General features: G+C 39.4%; 1 protein-coding gene across 2 annotated transcripts; it reads right to left on the bottom strand.

Annotated features, from left to right (window-relative positions):
• Positions 1–6895: 6895 nt before the first annotated feature.
• stx12 (syntaxin 12) lies at positions 6896–22894 on the bottom strand. 2 transcript variants are annotated; one of them, XM_079176380.1, is made up of 10 exons: positions 22770–22894; positions 22068–22190; positions 20099–20168; positions 15296–15395; positions 14694–14831; positions 14533–14576; positions 13646–13751; positions 13448–13520; positions 7727–7809; positions 6896–7644 (listed from the first exon to the last, which is right to left on the bottom strand). In XM_079176380.1, exons 2-10 carry the CDS (start codon positions 22165–22167, stop codon positions 7546–7548), a joined length of 813 nt encoding a protein of 270 aa, XP_079032506.1. In that variant the 5' UTR covers positions 22168–22190; positions 22770–22894; the 3' UTR covers positions 6896–7545. The 2 variants fall into 2 exon arrangements, with proteins under 2 accessions (XP_079032506.1, XP_079032507.1); XM_079176381.1 differs by having other exon boundaries at positions 22766–22829.
• Between the last annotated feature and the right edge of the window lie 1297 nt (positions 22895–24191).

Below are 24191 nucleotides of genomic sequence, written 5' to 3'. Positions count from 1 at the left end.
TCAGATAGACATCTAGTGGAGTAACTTTTGCTTAATCGCGTACACTCTGTTAGTAGGAATTCAACAGTTATTAGATAATGGTCCGATAAAAGAGGGTTCTGTGGAAAGACTATTAAATCTTCTATTTTAATGCCATAAGTCAGAACCAGGTCGAGGGTTAAAACAGTGAGTGGGTTTCTGTACACTCTGACTGAACTAATAAGAAGATAAACGCAGTACTAAGGCTATTATTCTCGACATCCACATGAATATTAAAGTCACCTACAATAATTACTTTATCTGTTTTAAGAACTAGATTTGATAAAAACGGAGAAAATTCCGATAGGAATTCAGAATAAGGACCTGGGGCCCGGTACACTATAACCAATAGAACTGGCTGTATTGTTTTCCACGTTAGGTGTGAAAAGACTAAGAACCAGGCTTTCAAATGAGTTATAGTCTAGTTTAGGTTTAGGTTTAATAATAGGCTTGAGTCAAAGATGACTGCTACTCCACCTCCTTGGCCGGTGCCTCGAGGAATGTGAGTATTAATATGACTTGGAGGAGTTGATTCATTTAGGCTGACATATTCTTCATTACACAGCCAGGTTTCAGTAAGACAAAATATATCAATATGATTATCTGATATTAACTTTAGATGACAAAGATCTGATATTTAAGAGTCCACATTTAATTATCATATTTTGTTGCACTGTTGCCTTAGTGTTAACTTGGATTAGGTTATTTTGTTTAACTCCTCGACTGTTTACTTTTGATTTAATTAATTTAAGTGGCCGTGGGGCAGACACAGTCTCTATGTGGTTTTGGGTGGGTAACTGCTCTAATGGAAGCTCAGAGATGTGTGTAAGACTGCAAATCTGCTTCATGGTCTGAGCTCTGGGTTGTCATGGATTAGGTCCACAAAGAAACTGGGTCAGATTTGCAGAAATAAGATCTGCTCCATCCAGAGTGGGATGAATGCCATCCCTCCTAAGCAGACCAGGCTTTCCCCAGAAAGTCTCCCAGTTGTCTACGAAGCCCACATTGTTTGCTGGACACCACCACGACAGCCAGCGGTGGAACGATGACATGCGGCTAAACATTTCATCATTGGTCAGATTCGGGAGGGGGCCAGAGAAAACTACAGAGTCCGACATGGTTTTTGCGTATGTACACACAGATTCCACATTAACTTTAGTGATCTCAGAGAGCCGTAGTCGGGAGTCATTACCGCCGACGTGAATTACAATCTTACTGTATTTACGGTTATCTTTAGCCAGTACTTTCAGATAGGACTCAATGTCGCCTGCTCTGGCCCCAGGTATACATGCAACTGTACTTCAGAGGGAACAATATTAACCATATCATAAAAACGACACCATAGACGAATTAATACAATAGTAACGATACTGCAGATGTAAAAACACAAAAGCACTTCACTTACCAAAGCTGCTGTTCACTTCAAGACAAAGTCCATCCTCCTTTCTTTGTTAATGAAGAGTTCAATGACGCGGTTGTACAGAACATCGGTTCAGTTCAGTTCCAGCCAGAGGTCCTCCTGCAAACTTGTTCATCGAGTTGTAGATCCACTCGGGTCTTTCCAAAAGTTTTCAAAAGCACCGTAGCTTGTAAGTGTCCTGTGGTGCTATGGTGTCGTTTTGCTGCCTTGGTTAGCCACCTCAGGTTAGCGTAGCGTAGCTCCAAACAGCTCCAAACACCAAGACGCTCAGTTGCAAATAAAACGCATTCCCAGCCATAAAATGTGCAACGCTTCTCCGATGCTGAAATACCGTTCGTACAAATCCTTTTCCATGCTGGGTCAGGGCTGCTAGCTGTGGGGTTGACCGACCCTGTCCAGCTTTTCCTGAAATGTCCTTCTTGAGAATTCCGTTTCTCCTCCTTCAGCCATTGAGTGTTAATGCTGAGCCAGCTGCACGTTAATGCTGACGTACTTGTAGGCCAGCTGGAAGGCTCTGGCACGTCAAAGAATACGCCCAACATGTCAAACTAATTTGCTGTTGGAAAATCAGATGGATTTCTGGCATTTCCGAAATTTTGGTAGTCAGTTCCACAATCGTATAGCTGCTATCAAAACATCTATTATAAGCTTGTATTAATTTTATAATTGGTTAGTTTGGCAAATGCTTGTTGGTTCACCAAATGAGCCCACCATTGACAATGTATCGGTCTAACCTTAGGAAAAGCACATATAGCAGGTGAATATCAGGTAACACATTTTAAGCCCTAATTAATTACTGTTTTTTCTTGTTTAATGTAAGCATCCCAATGAATGACAATATAACAATAAAATGAAATGAACACTGTGTGCTAAACAGGCTTTTTGATATCTAGTTCAACTTCAGAGAATTACATCTTGCCAAACTCCAGGAGCAGTGCAGGAATATGAGGGTATTGCAGTTGTTTATTATTGCAATAGTTTCAAGCACAGTCAAGTGGTTTTTGTTTTGTGTTCACTGACAGCTAATGTTGTGTAATGTCTATTTGTGTGCATTCACATTCTTGCCCAGGGTCCTTGCCTTTTTAGTGTTGAAGTGTAGAACATAAAGCCAAGTTACAAGGATTCAGTATAACAAACTTGCTTGTAAACTGTGTTAAAGAACTTATTACTTGAGTAGTCGGAAGACTAGAAAAGAGCTATACAATTACAAGTCTATTTACTATTTAGCAAGACATGGTTGCATAGAGTTGCCAGCTGAAAGGAACCTTGTCCTGACTGGCTGGAGTTGAGAACTGTTTTGACTGCTTGGAGCTGGCAGAGGTAGACGTGTCCCCTTGGATTTCAGCTGGATCAGGTCTAAGAGGAAATACCTCTGGCACTGACTGAGGGCAGGCATGCTTCAGCTTTGACAGTCTGGATAAAACACTTCAGCACAGCTACAGGCAGAGAGCAGAGCCAGGAGAAGGCAGTGGCTGGCAGCACTTCAATCAGGAGAGACAAGTGAATGATTAGTAGTTAACATTTATTAGGACAGATGATGCGTTAATGAGTTACACAGAAATTCTTTGGTGCTTGAACTCGACGAGGAGGTTTGTGATCGAGTTGTGATTGCCCTGAGTGGCAACAATATAAATCCCCCGTGGAGTCCAGACACTGGTGGTGATGGTGCTGATGAGGCTGATAGAACGATGAGTTGATGAAGCTGATGAATCTGATGAAGATTGGGCGGAGATGGGGAGGTGGAGGGTTGCGTAACAGCAGCATGAACATACTGAAGGTAGAGAGACAATCATATTTAAAAGAGAGCAAGATGATAGGCTAACGATGTCCTTGTGTCGTTATGCTATTGGCTAGAGAGACCAGCTGATCTAAACAGCTGATATCATGATTGACAGCCCCAAACAATAACAGCAAGGAAATAATGAGTGTGTCTGCATGAGGAGTGATGCAGATGTTTGGTGTATAAGCTATGGGCTTAGGCATGCAAGAGTATAGTCTTCCTGACTGAACGTACGCTAGAGCTTCATGTTGCTGTAGGCTGACAAACCTCAAGGTCAAGAGGGAATTTCTGAAAGCGATCCCTTTATAGAGTTTGGAGTGGCATATCAGATTGCCTTCCTGCCCACCCCTGTTCTCTGTTTCCGCTGAGTGCGTTCATACACCCAGACAGGAGAGGCCCTTGATGGCCTTCCACTTTCAACATTTGGCCCATCTGGAAATAATTTAAGGAACAGGAACAGGAAGGTGGATGAGGTGGTCAAACCAATTTTCCCAGAGTCAATGAGACCCACCCTAGTTCAGCACTGTGTGTACTCTCAGTTATTTCCCCACGAAACCCTTTTAATACCGTTTCTCCTTTTTGGTTTGAGCAGAGTTGCTACAGGGTTACTGAAATTGTTTTCTCAGTACTCACATAATCATCTGTAGCTATCCTTAGCTCCCTTATATAGCTTATATTACATATCATGTATTAGTAATTTTACCACTTGCTGCTGCTGCTGCCTATACAGATAGCAACACAATATGGACTGTAAGTGTATGCCAAACTACTAATGTGAGATATTTGAGAACAATTAAAGCAGCATTTTAAATATTTTCTTCTGAGTCAAATTGGTGAAAGGGGATCATTTTCTATATTCCCAGGTTGGCCTTGACTGTACAAAAATCAGCTTGAAATGGCGAGTTTCATTGTGGGTGGCTTAACACAGATAAAACAAATGCGAACAAGCAATTGATACATAATTAGTGAATGACAACAGTATTTGTGTGAAAATATAAAGTCAGAGCAGCGGACTAGTGAGAGTGGCATGACTGTTGTATTGAGTAGTAATGTGTGCAGTGCTATGGAAATACATTACATCATGTAGAGAAATGACCAGTTGGGTGTGAGTCTTGGGTTTCAGTTTGAGTTAAAAGAAGCAATGTCTCTAGAGCTTCAGCTCATTCATCCAGCTATTAGCAATACGATGCAGCCCTGTGCAAAAACACATATTGTATACTTTGTGTATGTGTTTGTATGACTCAACATTTGGACTTGATTAAAAGATAGTGTCAACCATAAGATAAGACCTTCACGAGTTCATTTAAAAGAAACTTTGGCTTCTACAACACATGCCAGTCATTTTATAACATGAGCTGCACTAAATCAAAAGTTTTGTCGTGAAATGAATGATTTAGCAGGCTGAGAAGCAACCATCCAGAATATGAAAGCCCAGGAGTGTGTTTTCACTGTGCGAGTACAAGAAGAAATAGGAACAGGAAGTTAATGGGACACAAAGATGTATGACTGGGGTCAAAGGTCACTTAGAGATCTTGTAAGATTAGGCATGACGGGACTCTTTTCATAGACAGAGCAGCTTGAAGAAAACAAGGAGGTGCAGAAAGAAGACCAGAGATGGGCGGGGAGAATTCAGTAGGTTGTTTTAAAAACTAGATTCTTACAGTGTGATCATACACAAATATCATGATTGTACTACTACTACTACTGTTATATTAAATACTACGACCACTACTACAGCTATTACTACGACAACTTCTACTACTACTACTACTACAAATATCACTACTGCTGATATTTTTTAAGCCACGGAAACCGTTTGAATATCAAAATGTTCAGCTCTTTCAGGAGAGGAGTGATGTGACTTTTCATATTTGTAATCTTTAAACTTTTTGAATTATTCAGCTTTTTGCAATTTTTTTTGAATGGGACATCTATGGAGAAAATCTTCAAATCCTGTTAAACTTCTTCAACTTTCAAAGCCTTCTTCTTCCTCATACTTTCAGCTACAGACACCATAGTTCAACATTTCAACTAGAAGGGTTTTCAGCAGTTTAAATGCTTTCGGGCTTCAACATTTTTCAGACTGGTAGTCTCCCATTTCTGTATTTTCAGCAATTTCTCTCCAATTTATTTCAGCTTTCCAACGCATTTTCAGCAGGAAATGCATTTTCTAGTTCAACATACTATTATATTGTTTGTTTGATTATCATATTCTATTGTAAATGCTCATATTTTTATTTTTAATTGTGGCTCATACTATGTGCTTACTGTCATGCACCATCACCAGCTCAAATTCCTTGTATGTGTAAATGTACTTCCTGCATGGACACTGGACATAAAATGTGAGCAGCAGATTCATCCAATATGAACATAATTCCTAGGGTTTGGGGCTTCCAACACATGGAGTTTGATAAAGAGGACCTGACAGGTCAAACTCTATCTCTATCTTAAAGGAGACTGCAACGTTTTTGACCACTTGTGTATTTTGTGCACACAAGGTCCATACTAAACACAGTCTTACCAGTTTTACGCTATTTCACCGATCAATAGTTAGTAGTGGTGACTTCTTAAAAAAAGTAGCAATCAGCAAAATTCAACACATTTGTTTCGTGCTATGCCCCATCATGAGGAAGTCCCAAGCAGCCACACAGATTACTGAATATGGTGACAACTGAATTGATTTCAGTGTAGTATGAAAAGTACATGGAGCTTATTATAACTTCAGGGAGTGACACAAAAAAAACCTAATCAAACCATTACAATAACTTAACCCCAGCCTTAACTAAAATAACAGACAGCAATATTCACAAAAGCGGCAACCCCTATGACATCCAGCAGAGTCATCGTGTGTACACGTGAGCGAAGATACGCGAGGCCGGAGAGAGGCAGTTTCAAAGCTATTCAAAGTTATCCACAGTTCAGTCCACATTGACTTTTTTGTGTTGTGTACTGAGGAAACGCATTCATCTACTACCACACGATACTGACTTATTCCTGTTCAGAGTGGGAAAAAGAGTGTTTTGGCTGCAGTCTGAACCGCAGCAACATCTGCAACTGAGACCGTCGTGGAAAAGACGTTCAGTTGATGAAGTCTAAACTACTGCTCACCAACTCTGTTCATATTCTATACTGAATACCTATTGGTGTCCTGATGATCTTTGAAGAACGCACTGGGATCAGACAGAGTTCGATGCCTTTTCCATACGCCTGCCAGCCTCTGTAGGAAAGCCAGTCTCACTGCACCTGCTACGCCTTCTATAAGAGACTTGGATCCTTACAGAGGCAAACAGGCTGTATGTTAACCCATTCAGACACTCTACACACTAATATGCAGAGGTCATATATGCAAGTTTCAAACATTTAGATATATTTAAACAAATGGATGGTGGTATCATGATAAATCAAACTCCAACAAGACCCCTGCGGTTATACAGTGGATATTTAAAATTCATGTGAGACGATTGATCAATGAATCTTAATCGTCTCCCTCCATCCAATAAAGTATGTTCTCCATACTGTCATTTTATCAGAAATGAGATTTACATTAAACTAAATGTAATTTGGAATTACACAATGTAATTTTTTTCCATTATAGTAAACATATTTGTATTTTTTTAACACATTCTTTCAAACTCACTAGAAGACACAAAACCGATGACATCCTGGAGAGCTTAAGTGTTGAAGACATTTATTATGCATACTGGTACGACTCATAGAAATCAATTTAAAAATGTTTTCTTTGAAGACTGGACTTTCATTTTTTACTGTCATAATGTACTTAACAGAATATATTGCAGCACTTTGTAATATTTACAGACATGGATTAGATTCATACTGGTAATCTGTTAGAACTTTCATTTTACAACATATATATTACAACCACGACTGCCATCACCACCAGGATTAATACAAGTCCCATGTAATGTTACCGGGAAGGCCAGGCACTCCACACACTTTACACCAGAAGATGCCGAAACCACAGATTCATTTACTTTAACAAGTCGTGTGTTTCTTTTTAGATTTTGCCTGTTCTAAAAATCATTCCCAATAACATGTTTTCATTTTGAAATACAGTGACAACTAGTGTTAGTGCAGTAAACAAGACAAGACATCACCTCAGTCCTTCATCTCACTTTAAATAGGATTTTACAAAAACAGTCTTGATCAGATGAGTATGTTTTCCACACTGACCATCCCCCCTGCATAGATCTAATCTGCTGACCGTGGTGAAGCATCTTCTTGTTCTTCTTGTGATTCCAAGCAGGTACTTGCAGGTGGGAAGGGCAGAGTAAATATAGCAGTGACACATCGGTTGTGTGGCGTCAACTCACTTGCCAGCAGCAGCTTGCCAGATAATGATGCCAAGTATGACGAGCACAATAGAACAAACCATAGCAAGGATACACATCTTCTTCCGGGACTTTTGCTGTGAAAGAAAAGCAGAGACAGGAGGGTTACTGGCAGGAACCTCACTGATGGACAGCACTTGGATGTCGCTGCAGACTCACCTGGTAGAAGGCAGCTCTCTGGAGCTGTTCTGTACCTCGTTCTACATGAACTTCAGCATTCTCCACATTTGCCTCAATGCTATCTGCAAGGCAGAACATACAGCAAGGTAAGACAATAATTACTTTAAGCAGAAAACAAATGTATTATTCAGTTATTAATCAGTATTTCAGCTCTATCATTATGAACCTTTATTTAGACAAAATCCATGGAGACCGAGGTCTCATTTTTAAAAGTTTTAGTCATATAAAAACAAAGATAGCGAGAGAAGCGAGAACCATCGCCTGTACAAAATAAAGTGATTAGTTTTCTTTGAACCCTGTTACTGTACGTCTTCATATTAACTTCTACTGCTACTGTACGTCTTCATATTAACTTCTACTGTTACTGTACGTCTTCATATTAACTTCTACTGTTACTGTACGTCTTCATATTAACTTCTGTTACTGTACGTCTTCATATTAACTTCTACTGCTACTGTACGTCTTCATATTAACTTCTACTGTAACTGTACGTCTTCATATTAACTTCTACTGTTACTGTACGTCTTCATATTAACTTCTACTGTTACTGTACGTCTTCATATTAACTTCTGTTACTGTACGTCTTCATATTAACTTCTACTGCTACTGTATGTCTTCATATTAACTTCTACTGTTACTGTACGTCTTCATATTAACTTCTACTGTTACTGTATGTCTTCATATTAACTTCTACTGTTACTGTACGTCTTCATATTAACTTCTACTGCTACTGTACGTCTTCATATTAACTTCTACTGTTACTGTATGTCTTCATATTAACTTCTACTGCTACTGTACGTCTTCATATTAACTTCTACTGTTACGTCTTCATATTAACTTCTACTGTTACTGTACGTCTTCATATTAACTTCTACTGTTACTGTATGTCTTCATATTAACTTCTACTGCTACTGTACGTCTTCATATTAACTTCTACTGTTACGTCTTCATATTAACTTCTACTGTTACTGTACGTCTTCATATTAACTTCTACTGTTACGTCTTCATATTAACTTCTACTGTTACTGTACGTCTTCATATTAACTTCTACTGTTACTGTACGTCTTCATATTAACTTCTACTGTTACTGTACGTCTTCATATTAACTTCTACTGTTACTGTACGTCTTCATATTAACTTCTACTGTTACTGTACGTCTTCATATTAACTTCTACTGTTACTGTACGTCTTCATATTAACTTCTACTGTTACTGTACGTCTTCATATTAACTTCTACTGTTACTGTACATCTTCATATTAACTTCTACTGTTACTGTACGTCTTCATATTAACTTCTACTGTTACTGTATGTCTTCATATTAACTTCTACTGCTACTGTACGTCTTCATATTAACTTCTACTGTTACGTCTTCATATTAACTTCTACTGTTACTGTACGTCTTCATATTAACTTCTACTGTTACGTCTTCATATTAACTTCTACTGTTACTGTACGTCTTCATATTAACTTCTACTGTTACGTCTTCATATTAACTTCTACTGTTACTGTACGTCTTCATATTAACTTCTACTGTTACGTCTTCATATTAACTTCTACTGTTACTGTACGTCTTCATATTAACTTCTACTGTTACTGTACGTCTTCATATTAACTTCTACTGTTACGTCTTCATATTAACTTCTACTGCTACTGTACGTCTTCATATTAACTTCTACTGTTACTGTACGTCTTCATATTAACTTCTACTGTTACTGTACATCTTCATATTAACTTCTACTGTTACTGTATGTCTTCATATTAACTTCTACTGTTACTGTACATCTTCATATTAACTTCTACTGTTACTGTACGTCTTCATATTAACTTCTACTGTTACTGTACATCTTCATATTAACTTCTACTGCTACTGTACGTCTTCATATTAACTTCTACTGTTACTGTACATCTTCATATTAACTTCTACTGTTACTGTACGTCTTCATATTAACTTCTACTGTTACGTCTTCATATTAACTTCTACTGCTACTGTACGTCTTCATATTAACTTCTACTGTTACTGTACGTCTTCATATTAACTTCTACTGTTACTGTATGTCTTCATATTAACTTCTACTGTTACTGTACGTCTTCATATTAACTTCTACTGCTACTGTATGTCTTCATATTAACTTCTACTGTTACTGTACATCTTCATATTAACTTCTACTGTTACTGTACATCTTCATATTAACTTCTACTGTTACGTCTTCATATTAACTTCTACTGCTACTGTACGTCTTCATATTAACTTCTACTGTTACGTCTTCATATTAACTTCTACTGCTACTGTACGTCTTCATATTAACTTCTACTGTTACTGTACGTCTTCATATTAACTTCTACTGTTACTGTATGTCTTCATATTAACTTCTACTGTTACTGTACGTCTTCATATTAACTTCTACTGCTACTGTATGTCTTCATATTAACTTCTACTGTTACTGTACGTCTTCATATTAACTTCTACTGTTACTGTACATCTTCATATTAACTTCTACTGTTACTGTATGTCTTCATATTAACTTCTACTGTTACTGTACATCTTCATATTAACTTCTACTGTTACTGTACATCTTCATATTAACTTCTACTGTTACTGTACGTCTTCATATTAACTTCTACTGTTACTGTACATCTTCATATTAACTTCTACTGTTACTGTACGTCTTCATATTAACTTCTACTGTTACTGTACATCTTCATATTAACTTCTACTGTTACTGTATGTCTTCATATTAACTTCTACTGTGACTGTACGTCTCCATATTAACTTCTACTGTTACTGTACGTCTTCATATTAACTTCTACTGTTACTGTACGTCTTCATATTAACTTCTACTGTTACTGTATGTCTTCATATTAACTTCTACTGTTACTGTATGTCTTCATATTAACTTCTACTGTGACTGTACGTCTTCATATTAACTTCTACTGTTACTGTACGTCTTCATATTAACTTCTACTGTTACTGTACATCTTCATATTAACTTCTACTGTTACTGTACGTCTTCATATTAACTTCTACTGTTACTGTACATCTTCATATTAACTTCTACTGTTACTGTACATCTTCATATTAACTTCTACTGTTACTGTATGTCTTCATATTAACTTCTACTGTGACTGTATGTCTTCATATTAACTTCTACTGTGACTGTATGTCTTCATATTAACTTCTACTGTTACTGTACATCTTCATATTAACTTCTACTGTTACTGTATGTCTTCATATTAACTTCTACTGTTACTGTACATCTTCATATTAACTTCTACTGTTACTGTACATCTTCATATTAACTTCTACTGTTACTGTACATCTTCATATTAACTTCTACTGTTACTGTACATCTTCATATTAACTTCTACTGTTACTGTATGTCTTCATATTAACTTCTACTGTTACTGTATGTCTTCATATTAACTTCTACTGTTACTGTACGTCTTCATATTAACTTCTACTGTTACTGTATGTCTTCATATTAACTTCTACTGTTACTGTACGTCTTCATATTAACTTCTACTGTTACTGTATGTCTTCATATTAACTTCTACTGTTACTGTACGTCTTCATATTAACTTCTTCTGTTACTGTACATCTTCATATTAACTTCTACTGTTACTGTACATCTTCATATTAACTTCTACTGTTACTGTATGTCTTCATATTAACTTCTACTGTTACTGTACGTCTTCATATTAACTTCTTCTGTTACTGTACGTCTTCATATTAACTTCTACTGTGACTGTACGTCTTCATATTAACTTCTACTGCTACTGTATGTCTTCATATTAACTTCTACTGTTACTGTACGTCTTCATATTAACTTCTACTGTTACTGTACGTCTTCATATTAACTTCTACTGTTACTGTACGTCTTCATATTAACTTCTACTGTTACTGTACGTCTTCATATTAACTTCTGTTACTGTACGTCTTCATATTAACTTCTACTGTTACTGTATGTCTTCATATTAACTTCTACTGTTACTGTACGTCTTCATATTAACTTCTACTGTTACTGTACGTCTTCATATTAACTTCTACTGTTACTGTACGTCTTCATATTAACTTCTACTGTTACTGTACGTCTTCATATTAACTTCTAAAATTCGCCATTTTGAATCAAAATATATCATCCACGTGAATCGTGTAGATCCGTAGAGTCGTTTTTTCCTCCTAAATCGCGATAATGACGAACGTTAACAGTCCACAGAGTTCCGCATGCAGTGGACGTTAACTTAACCAGCAAGTCTGAATGGTAACGTAACATAACGTAACACCTGGATAAAGGTGGAGCTGGGCCTGGATAAAGGTGGAGCTGGGCCTGGATAAAGGTGGAGCTGGGCCTGGATAAAGGTGGAGGTGGGCCTGGTCAAAGGTGGAGCTGGGCCTGGATAAAGGTGGAGCTGGGCCTGGATAAAGGTGGAGCTGGGCCTGGATAAAGGTGGAGCTGGGCCTGGATAAAGGTGGAGCTGGGCCTGGATAAAGGTGGAGCTGGGCCTGGATAAAGGTGGAGCTGGGCCTGGATAAAGGTGGAGGTGGGCCTGGATAAAGGTGGAGCTGGGCCTGGATAAAGGTGGAGCTGGGCCTGGATAAAGGTGGAGCTGGGCCTGGATAAAGGTGGAGCTGGGCCTGGATAAAGGTGGAGGTGGGCCTGGATAAAGGTGGAGGTGGGCCTGGATAAAGGTGGAGGTGGGCCTGGATAAAGGTGGAGCTGGGCCTGGATAAAGGTGGAGGTGGACCTGGATAAAGGTGGAGGTGGGCCTGGATAAAGGTGGAGGTGGGCCTGGATAAAGGTGGAGGTGGGCCTGGATAAAGGTGGAGGTGGGCCTGGATAAAGGTGGTGGTGCGAGAGCGCGTTCTGTTCACTTTAACAGTTTGTTATACGCAGTTCAACAGTAGGTCAGTGTGCTTTCCTTCACTGTCTGCAATGGAGCCAAAGTACTTCCACATTTCACTTCTGGCATCTTTTTTTCCAACAAGCCGAGGACGGTCTGCAAAAGCTCCTGCACTTGATGCCATGTCTCCCCTACGATCACTCGCTGTGAGCGAGCGCTGCTTGTTGCGTGTGTGAGCGCTGGGTAGCCCCGCCCCCTTGCAGTCAATGCGTGCTGGCAGCATGACAGGGAGCGGAACAGTGAGTGCACGCACTCTGATCGCGCGCTATTTTAAGTATCGATACTAAAAATATGCAAAAACGTATCGTTTTTAACGTACGGGTACCGCGGTACCTTTTTAGTATCGGTACACCGTGCAACATTAATCTTAACGCTGATTGGCCAAGACTCGACACGTCACATCAAAGATGTTTTATTGTGAAGATCACGACATCACCTTTCTCCTCGTCTCACTCCAATCTGAGAAACGCTGGCTGGCCAATGTCATAGCCAATGAGAAGAAACACCACTTCAACTTGAAGTTTGAGGTCTAAGCATGCTCATAACTCTTTAGTTATTGAGCTTGCTATCTGTTAATCCAATATTGACATACCAGGAAGTGTATGTATAACATTCTCTTACAGATGAATATCATCTTACAGATCTATAAACTGCAGTAGTGGATTCGGTCTCACTGCTGCTGGTGTGCAAGTTTAAGCAGAGAGTAACTGGAGCATCTGTGATGTGCACTGTCCACTGGTGGTGTGTTTAGGACTTCAGGTCCTCAGAGCCCTGAGAATTACAAGCCCAGTGCTACTCACCGATCATCTCTCCCTGATCGTGGATCATAACTGCCAGGTCCTTGAAGATCTGGTTTACATCCAAAATGTCAGACTGAAACACACAAACAGACAAGCTACAATCACCTGTGTCAGGTGGGTGGGGTCACAGAACATGACAGTGGGTTGTAGCAGAGGTCCTGGTATGGATGGATTCATATTCAAAATAGTAAGCCTGACCTCCAGCTGTCTGATGTTGGTTTCTCTCTCCTTGATGAGCTCCAGGTCCTCCTCTGTGATGGCCACATCCTCCGTTTGGGTGGTCATCTGACCCCAGTCCTCCTGGCTTTACACAAACAGGAAAACATTTTGAATGTGTGTGAAGACAGACTCCTGCTGTGGTCACTGTGTGATGTTCTCTTTCATATGCATTGTATCAACTGTACGAATGTTTTGAAAACTGTACAACATACCCCAAACTGACACTTTAACACCTGCAGTCTCAGTCTACTTGTTAAGTCATGGCATGGTTTTTGTATGGAAGACTTGCATAGATTAAGTGAAATATATTACACATTGCTCTGTGTAAATGTTTTTTACATATGCATTTACTGTCAGAATTTAATAAAGAAATGTTTGTTTCTCTAAAAATAACTTCATGAATTGTTTTTTTTTCCATGCCACATTCAAGTCACACCACAAAAACAAAGTGACAATATGTATTACAATTCAGTGTTGTTCAGCAGAGTACAACTGACTGCCATTATTTTTCATGAGGAGATGCGAGGAAGCTTTTTCTTCTTTGAGATGGGAACACATCACAGCTGATTTTCATTTGTGCATATTTTGGCATTTGATATCGTCCATATTTGTTGATGGTATAATTTGGTTTTAGAAATAAAAGGACTACTCTTCTTCAATAGAAAACAGGAAATATACAGAGAGGTTATTTCTTTTGACCATTGCACACTACTGACCAAATGAGAAAGAACCAGCATTTGGCTGAATGGTTATATTTTTGTCTGTAATTATTTATCCGATCATATACTTCATAATGTCTTGAAGACTTTGGGTCTCAATAATACACCTTGCAAAGAGGAAACCCTGAATGAAAGACAGCCACTTACTTATCAAAAGAAACAAGCTTTTCATCCCGAGAACTGTCTTCAGTCTGTGGGAGAGAGAAAAGTCCACTATTGTGTTAGCAGAACACAGAGTTGCAAGACATGAATGTGACGTTTATTCTCTCGTCTCTCGGTAAGGAGTGAAACCACCACAGACTACTTACTGATAGGCGGGATCCCGCTCTCGCTCTGGCAACTGACTCCTTCTCCTTCTCTGCTGCACGCCGCTGGACTGCTTGGAAGTTGTTGAGAGCTGCTGAGAAATCATTCATCAGCCGTTCCCTCTGGATCTTCTGCTGCCTCTGGACACCACAGAGCAGAGGGAGACCGATTGAATGAAACCAGTTAGAAAGACACGGCAGAATTCATAGAGATGAAAACGGTCAATTGTGAGATTACTTTACCACGCCATAAATCGGATCCATTTTACTATAGCAATTAAATCAGACAGTTGGATGCTGTGGTGGAAATAATTCAAACTATTGACATATTTTGGGTTTTGCCTTTCTATCAATCAATGATAACCTTGATTATGAAAGTATTTCAAATCAAACAAGCAGTTGAAGCTAAATGTAATTTAAAATATTTAATACTTTTCATGATGGACTTAGATAATATATAATTAGATAATTATCAACATGTTTTTAAAACACTGACTAATCATAAGCTACCAACACCACAGTCACTTTAACTCCAAACATACTCGTTACTGTATGATGTAGTGTATTATGATGTATTCTATTAACAAATGTAGACCGATACCTACTTGCTCTGAGGGTGATGTAGGCAAAGGGATTGAGCCCAACTCTTTCAGGTGCTTGTTGGTTTCTTTTGCCAGTTGGTTGGTATAATGTTGTATCTGCTGCCTGTGGAAACACCAACAGTTTAGAAGTGCTCTAGACGACCCAAGACCACCCACCACCCATCACAATGACGATCACCTTTCTAGTACAAATGGCAGCACAGTGGAATTTAACCTTTGTGCCTTTGCTCTGGTGTCCTTTTCAGACAAAAATGTCCCTTTCCTTAAACTGCTTTTAAAAATACAATACAATAATATTATATTCCAATTTCACTGAGTTCAATTTTGTAACCAACATCAGTCCTGATCATAACTAGTAAATATTCATTCATGTTCAGAATGGAACCCTTTAAATGACAGTTTTGTGAGGTGATGCCACTATGTTTTTAACTGAAAAAACAAATACTAAATGTTGGGGGTTTATTCTTATTGAGTGTGTGGGGTGGGATGGGTCAGTCTGGGATATGTCAATGATTAGCAATAACATTCATTTTTGATGCATTGGTATATTTGGAGCATTGGCAGATTAAAGAAAAATCCCACTGAGAGGACACAAATGTCCACTTAACACATGGCTACAAAATACTAAATATAAAGTAGTGGTGTAACGGACCACGGTTGATCCGTACAGATCACCTCTCGCGGTCTGGCACGCACGTGAACAGCAGATTAATTACAGTTTAACGTCGTGAAATAAAGATTTACTGACTATCTGTATTTCCCCAATATTCAGTAAAATATGATATCAGGACATCACTATGGCTTTTCTAGTCACCGATCTGATAATGTTGTAAACAACTAAGGCTGCAACAACGCATCGATAAAAATCGATTATTAAAAGAGTTGGCAACGAATTTCATTATCGATTCGTTGTGTCGCGCAATTATTACGCCACTCAATAAGTCGCAAAGATGTTTGAGTGTTCAAAGCAGGCCCGGTCGCCTGAATACCGCAGCTAGGAATAATGGAATAGGACTCCGGTTCTATTTTGTGGGTTTTTCTCTGAACTGGGGCCGTGATTAAGAGGGACGGCCGGGGGAAACCTCACCCGGCCCGGACACGGAGAGGATTGACAGGTTGATGCTCTTTCTCCATTCTGTGGGAGGTGGTGATGGCCGTTCTTAGTCGGTGGAGCTATTTGTCTGGTTAATTCCGATAACGAACGAGACTCCGGCATGCTAACTAGTTACGTGGCCCCGTGTGGTCGGCGTCCAGCTTCTTAGAGGGACGAGTGGCGTTCAGCCGCACGAGATTGAGCAACAACAGGTCTGTGATGCCCTTAGATGTCCGGGGCTGCACGCGGCCACACTGAGTGGATCAGCAAGTGTCTACCCTTCACCGAGAGGCGTGGGTAACCCGCTGAACCCCACTCGTGATAGTAGTCCAGTTTTTTTTTTTTTAATTATTACTTTAACAGCTCAGGGATGTTCGAGCAACCTGTGCACTTTCTGAAGATTTTATGCACTGTGAGTTTGCAGTCAGTTCTGTTTTTGAATAAAGGGTTAGAAACTAATGCTTTTTTGTTTTTTTATCCGATTCATCGATTAATTGAACAAATAATCGACAGATTAATCGATTATTAAAATAATCGTTAGTTGCAGCCCTATAAACAACCAATCCGTGTTACGATTGACAGGAGAACGAAGGTTCCTTTCAGTTCCATTATGATGCGTTCAGGCTCTGTTCAGTGAAAATGAGTATTGGGCAAAGGTAAATGATAACGTCATCATGATGTGTTCACTATTACATGTAATGTAATCATTTTAAATAGATCCAGTAGTTTGAAGGAGATAGAACTATAACCTGTTTGCACTAGCTCTAAGCAGATTAGAATACATCATTAAAACTACTGATAACAAGTTTGTTTTAATCCATTACAAAATAATCTTGTATTTCCTTATTTGAATTGGGTTTGTTTTGAGGGGAAAAAAAACACTAAAAGTAAAGTAAAAGGATAACATTTAGAATGTTTGATGGTTTACAGACTGGTTGAAATGATTTTTGGGATGGTGGCAAAAACAATAATATGGATCATCAATGATCAGCAGCAAAACAAAAACATGATCAGGGATCTCTAAAAGTTATATTTGCTCCTTTTTTTTTCATTCGTGCTGATCTGATCTGAGATCTGATCCGTGACACGACCCAAACCGTGAGTTTTATGATCCGTTGCACTGCTACTATTAATCTTATTATCCTCTTTCAGTCTTGATCATAACTACCACATATTCATTCACTTTCAAAATGTCAACCTATTAAATGCAACTTTTTGTTGCATACATTTGCTACACAGGAATACACTGGACCATGTTTACACAAATATTCCTGGCAGCTACAAAGCCCTCCACAAGCCGCTTTGGTCAGATCATATTTCCCTGCTTCTGCTGCCTACTTACTCCCAGCTGTGTAAACGGGTCAAACCATCAGAAAAAAACAGTTACAGTGTGGACAGATGAAGCTACAGCAGCTCTACAGGACTGGCACATGTTCAGGGATGCCGCCACCCAGGAGAAGCACATCAATCTGGAGGAATATACATCAACAGTGACATCATATATCAGCAAATGTGGTGATCACAATAAAATCAATCCCCAACCAGAGAGAATGGATGAATGGAGAGGTGAGGACTCTATCCAGAAACAAAAAGCTGCCTTTCAATGGTGACAAGGAAGCATACAGCATCACCAACAAGGCTGAAAGCTGGCATCAAGGAGGCAAAGAGGAGTCAAGAGAGACTGGTGAGAGACCTCAAACCCAACAACACTAAAGATATGTGGCAGGTGATCCAGAATGTCACAGGCTACAAAAACAGGAGCATCCCCATCATGTGTGAGGCCACGCTGCCCGATTTATACTCGCTTTGATCTCCTCAACAAAGAGTCAGCTGTCAAGTCTGCCCCGCCTCCAGAGGACCGCTCACTGTCAGTGTCCTCAGAGGACCGCTCACTGTCAGTGTCCTCAGAGGACCGCTCACTGTCAGTGTCCTCAGAAGACCGCTCACTGTCAGTGTCCTCAGAAGACCGCTCACTGTCAGTGTCCTCAGAGGATGTGAGGAAAACCCTGATGAGTGAAAACGAGTAAAGCTGCTTGGCCTGATAACATCCCTGGTGGTGTACTAAGAACATGTACCAACCAGCTAACTAGTGGAGTAACGGACTATTGTCAATCCGTACCACGGATTAAATACACAGTTTAACATTAACCATCACAGTTTGAGTTAACGTTTTACTGGCGACCGTTATCCACCAATATTCAGAAAAATATGCAATCAGGACATTGGCATTCATGGTTTTCTAGTCACCGATCTTTGATAAGGTTACATTGTAAACAACCAATCCGTAAAATTTAGAAATATAGTAATGTTAGCAGCACCGCTAACGGCCAACGAACCAAGGTTCCGTTCGGTTCCCTTATGATGCATTCAGGCTCTGTTCAGTGAAAATCAGTATTGGGTGAAGGTAAATTATAATATTATCATGATGTGTTCACATGTAATCTCTTGTAGTTTTGGTGAGAAACTTGAATAAATCCACTTCATGAATAAGGATGCCCCCTGATACCCGGTTCTAAACGGGAACCGATAAGACAGTATACCCGGAGTATCGATAACGTCCGGAGTTTACGGTTCTGCTATCGGTAGAAGTTACGGAGTGAGTCAGAATGTGATTATTGTTTCTCTTGAATACTGGAATTAATTTATTAGGCTCCATGTTTTAGGTTAAATTTGAATGATAAAACTCATCAAACACTCAGGAATGATCCGCCTCACGTGACTGAATGAAATTATGATAAATGATGTAAAAAGTTCTCTCTGACTTTAATTGTTTCATAATAAAGGTATTGAGGGAAATATGAGATCATGAAAAGACAAATCTCTCTAATAAATGAAGAAAGTTGTTTGTGCTCCTTTTGTTGTTCAGACTACAATGAACATATTTAAACCAGACGGTGAATCAGAAAACTAATCGAAATATAAACTAGAGTTTAATCTGATCTGTCTTCACTGTTTACATGGGCCGTTAAAAAACACTTCTTGGAAGTCTGTTCTCGTGGTTCCTCGCTCATGGCTCCTCCTCGATCCTCAGAGCTAAATAAGAGCTTTGGGACGGCCGTCAATATGGCGGCGCAGAACAACTTCCGGTTCAAGTGAGGAAATGACAGTTAAGAGACTTGGGATGTACCCTCTGTCCACGAGGGGTGGAGTCATGACACACACACACACACACACACACACACACACACACACACACACACACACACACACACACACACACACACACACACACACACACACACACACACACACACACACACACACACCCCTGTTCTACAATGACAATAAATTAACCTTGTAACCGTCAGGGTTTGTGTGCCTGTATTTTGGCTACACAGTTTATTGTAAACGTACTATAGGAGCTGAAGTTTAACTTCCAAAATAAGAAAAAAAAAAAACAACCATGCCAAAATGTATGCATGTATGTACTAACAGACAAAATGATCAAAAAAGGAGAAAAACTAAAATGTCCCTTGTGATGCAGAAGGGATAAACTAGATTTGAACGGTCTTTTGGATGACGATGTTGTATCATTTAAAGATACCATCCCTGATACCGTGATCATAAAAAGCACAGGTCATTCTGGACAGTTTAATAGAGATTTGTATAATAGCTCTGAGGAAGTTGTCCAGAACAGATCAAGTGATGAGCTCAAAGTGACAAAGTGTGTCTGTGTGAGAGAGGAAGTTACTGGAGATGAGGTGGGTACATACAGGCGATCCTGGAGCTCACTGGTGTCCTGACTGGTCCCCAGCTGGTTCACCAGGCTCTTGATCTGAGCAGCTGTCAAGAGAAGAAAACACAGTGATAAGTCTCAATGTTGAGTTTTCTGTGGACAGTTAGTTAACCCTGAGATGAGGGAAACTCTGGGTTTTCAGTTCCAGACAGAGAGTTGTGTTACCATGGTAACTGACTCTGTGAACCTACCCTTCCGTCAGGTTTTCTTTAACAAACCCTAAGTTTCTCTCGGTCGCCTCCCTCTTACAAAGCTAGAAACACCGTTTCATTCCCTCATGATTCAGTCCGTATCGAAGGTTTACTGTGTGTCACATTCTAAGTCCTTGTTGGATATTAGTTTATTAGTTTATTACTCAGGAAATCTAAAGTGTGTTGCCAGTCATTTCTTTGAACAGCAGTTGTTGGTTTTTGCCTTCACGTTCAAATATTACAAAGCCTCAGAATAAAGAAAAATATAGCATAATGCTGTGACTCTGTGCACACATCATTTCTATAATATTGGAGATTATATGTTAATATACTGCCCAGAAAAATTATAATTAATGTTGATGCATAGAGAATAATGTGAGATTACTTTTCCATATGAATGGGCTAAAGCATATAAAAAATGATATTCATTTCCTAAAGACATTGAGATTATCTGCGGTCGCTGACATTTATATTTTAGGTAAGGGCGGAACAACAAGACTTTATCCTCTAACAAATACACAAAGAGCACAAGCTCATGTTACAGCGTACCATTTCTGTTTTGCTGGAAAAGACAAATATCTCTTTATGCTCTGTCATTATCTGACTGGATAAGTTTATCTTAAAACAATAGCAACATGCCCAAATGTGCATTGGAAGAGTTTAAGCTAGTTTGGGTAATGTATTTTAGAAATCTTTTTTGTTCAGCTTTATTTATTGAAATTCTCTTTACATCCCTACAGCAAACAATAAATCAAATAGAAACATTTTTAAATGCGGTATCTGCCTGCTCGCCTGCGTCCACTCTGCCTGTGCACTCGCTGATGTCCACAGAGTCTTCCACAGCTGTGAGTACTACCAATAGCCATGTTTGTCGTTTACGTTCATAATGATCATTTGGGGAGTGGCTTTCAGAGGGAGACGTGAAGGGTTGCCGACATGGCAACTTTCACGTTAGATTTAGCGACTTTCATTGAAGAATTGGCAACATTGGGCAGTTTCTCAGTTGGATGCTTTTAAAACCTAATTTATTCTTGCTTGTTTAACCCTAACCTTCCTATCTTGCCGACATGACAGGAGGTCAACCACTCTGAATGGATTGTGCTATTTTAGGGATTTTTTTTGTCATTTCTAGACACTGTACTTGAAAGAACTCCTACTAGATATTTCACCAGATCAACTTCAAATTTGGTCAGCACCATCTTAAGACCTTTGCTAAGCTAAATTGCGATGCTTTTCAGTCAGCGTGGAAGTATGTGCAGTGGTGTCGAAAATGCTCCTTTCATTAAAACAGGAAGTTGTTGTAACTTGAACGTACATTATGCAATCCAATCTAACAGTCCACGTCTAAATACATCTACAGGCCAGTAGTTACCTACTGGCAACAGGAAATAACATGTTTTGTACTTTGATGTACTCCTAGCAGGAAGAAAGTCCTTGGGGTCTCCTTTAAGCTCCGTTACAAAGCTTTTGTATTTTCAGTGAACGATGTTGGAAACATTGTCCAATCTGCTCCAAATTTCACAACCTGCACACAGGACCACTGGACGAGCTCTTTAATCTCTAGGCAGTAGACAGCACAGGCTCATATCATTCCTCTGTCACACACTCAGAGGCTGATGAGTCCACCAGTGAAAGCCAACTTTTGTCTGTCTAACTCGTCATGTTATAATAACTAATCCAAATAATTAGATCTATGCATATGTATACTTTGATACACCTCACTGGAACTAAGGATCTTTAAGGAACAGCACTTACTGTTCTGTGTGATCTTCTGGATGTTGGAGCTAGATGTCTGTATGAGGGCGTTGAAGTCCCGTGGGACCGGGCGGTAGCTCTCTGCTTTGCCGTACGACATGTCTGCCAAAGCGTGAACTTTGACTGCAGAAAGAGGGAGGAAGTGTTTCACGAGTTAGATGCCATCCAAAGGTGTTCCTTAACAGCCATATCATTTTCTGTAACATTGGAATGTGCAAGACGATGATAGTGTGGGCCCAATTGATCACCTGCCACATTCCGGAATATCTTTGTTTAACTGACACGAGAGATTAAGCTTGTCAACGGTTAGCTTGTTAACAAGTTAGCTTGCCAATATCGAATCACAAGAAGATGTAACGTTAACGTTAGGGCAAGTGATATGTGCTGAATCACAATAGGAACGTTATGCTAACATGGTTTGTATACGTACTATTTGCGATCTACGTACTACGTTAGTTACCTCACCTGACTATCCATCTTGCTCTATCTATTTTCCGCAAGTTACGGGAAGCTACGACGACAGTATGCTCAGCTGTTAGCTTTCTAGCTAACTGGCGCTAACTTGGCAGCTTTCAGTAGTTTACGATAAACTACCTCTCCTACACCGCTAAGCGTGTTCTTCAGGAATACAAACTTAGAGACAACAACATATTGTCAACAAGAGGAAATCGTTTAATGAAAACACGTAACATTAATACTTGCTTATTTGGATGATATTCCTTCGTCTTGTCGCCAAGAAATTGCCTTTCCTGATCCGTGACGTTTTTGCGTAACATTATAGGGCAACGTCATAGCGTAACGTCGCGCACGTAGTGGGAGCAGGCTGCGGATAACTAAAACGTACACGGACCCCTGTCGTCTATTCCTAACCACTTTTCTTTGACCTCTAAGGAAAACGTCATTGGGTCAAGGAAAGATGTGAAGGAGAGTTTATGAGGAGTTAGGAAAAGACAACCGTGGGTACATGCCAAGTCTTTTAATTGTCATTTCCTCGCTCCTCGATCCTCGCTCGAACCGGAAGTTGTTCTGCGCCGCCATATTGACGGTCGTCCCAAAGCTCTTATTTAGCTCTGAGGAGCGAGGATCGAGGAGGGAGGAGGGATCTCCGAGGAGCCATGAGCGAGGAACCACGAGAACAGACTTCCAGGAAGTGTTTTAACGGGCGACACGCCCCCTCATTGTTCATCAGTCATGTGATTGGACGCTGCAGCCGATCGGACTGACTGAGTTTAACGCCAGAGTGAAGACAGATCAGATTAAACTCTAGTTTATATTTGATTCGTTTTCTGATTCACCGTCTGGATTAAATATATGTTCATTGTAGACTGGACAACAAAAGGACCACAAACAACTTTCTTCATTTATTAGAAAGATGTGTCTTTTCATGATCTGATATTTCTCTCAATAACTTTTATAATGAAAACAATTAAAGTCAGAGAGCTTTTTACATCATTTATCATCATTTCATTCAGTGAGGCTGATCATGCCTGAGTGTTTATAAACAGAAACAGACGTTTGTTTAAAACGTGGTGTTTAAAGAATCCGACTCCACTTTGGTCTGTGTACATTTTAGTCATCTGTTTTACCGTTAATTCGGAAAAAACAAAATATGGAAATACCATGGTATTCTCGTTTTCCGTTTTCGTTTCAAACCAAAAACGGGAAAACGGCCGTATTTCCGTTTTTGGTTCTCAATTCAAAAACGGAAAAACCAAAGAACCAAAAAACCAAAGAACCAAAGTCAAATAACGAGCCGTATTTCGTTTATCCATTTTTTGTTTTTTCCTTTAAAACGAGTTGCGGAGCACAACAGGTAACCGGGAAACAAGAATATTTCAAAATAAAAGTGAAGGCAATATAATGACGGTATGCAAGAAATTAATAAATAAATAAATCTCTGTTGGCACTGATATTTCTTGTTCCACTGTGTTGTGCCGTTGATTTAGTGAACACAGAGTGTAGCCTGTAAGGACACGCAAAGTAAGTGTTCACCTTTCTACCACTAGATGGCAGTAAACGTGTATTTAAACCATAGATTTAGTCATATTTACCTGTGCCTTTGTTAATTATCTAGGTTATTGATACATGTGATGTATCAATAACTGATTATTTAATCTGATATTT

The sequence above is a fragment of the Pholis gunnellus genome (genome assembly GCF_910591455.1).
Source record: "Pholis gunnellus genome assembly, chromosome: 16".
NCBI classification, from domain to species: domain Eukaryota; kingdom Metazoa; phylum Chordata; class Actinopteri; order Perciformes; family Pholidae; genus Pholis; species Pholis gunnellus.
Note: the sequence above shows the minus strand (reverse complement) of the source record. Positions and strands in the feature narration are given on the sequence as shown.

Coding starts and splice junctions, on each gene's coding strand:
- stx12 (XM_079176380.1), bottom strand. CDS start 22,167: ATGTCGTACGGCAAAGCAGAGAGCTACCGCCCGGTCCCACGGGACTTC. Junction 15,396..20,098: donor AGTGAGCTCCAGGATCGCCT/GTATGTACCCAC, acceptor GTGTTTCCACAG/GCAGCAGATACAACATTATA. Junction 13,521..13,645: donor CCAACATCAGACAGCTGGAG/GTCAGGCTTACT, acceptor TGTGTGTTTCAG/TCTGACATTTTGGATGTAAA.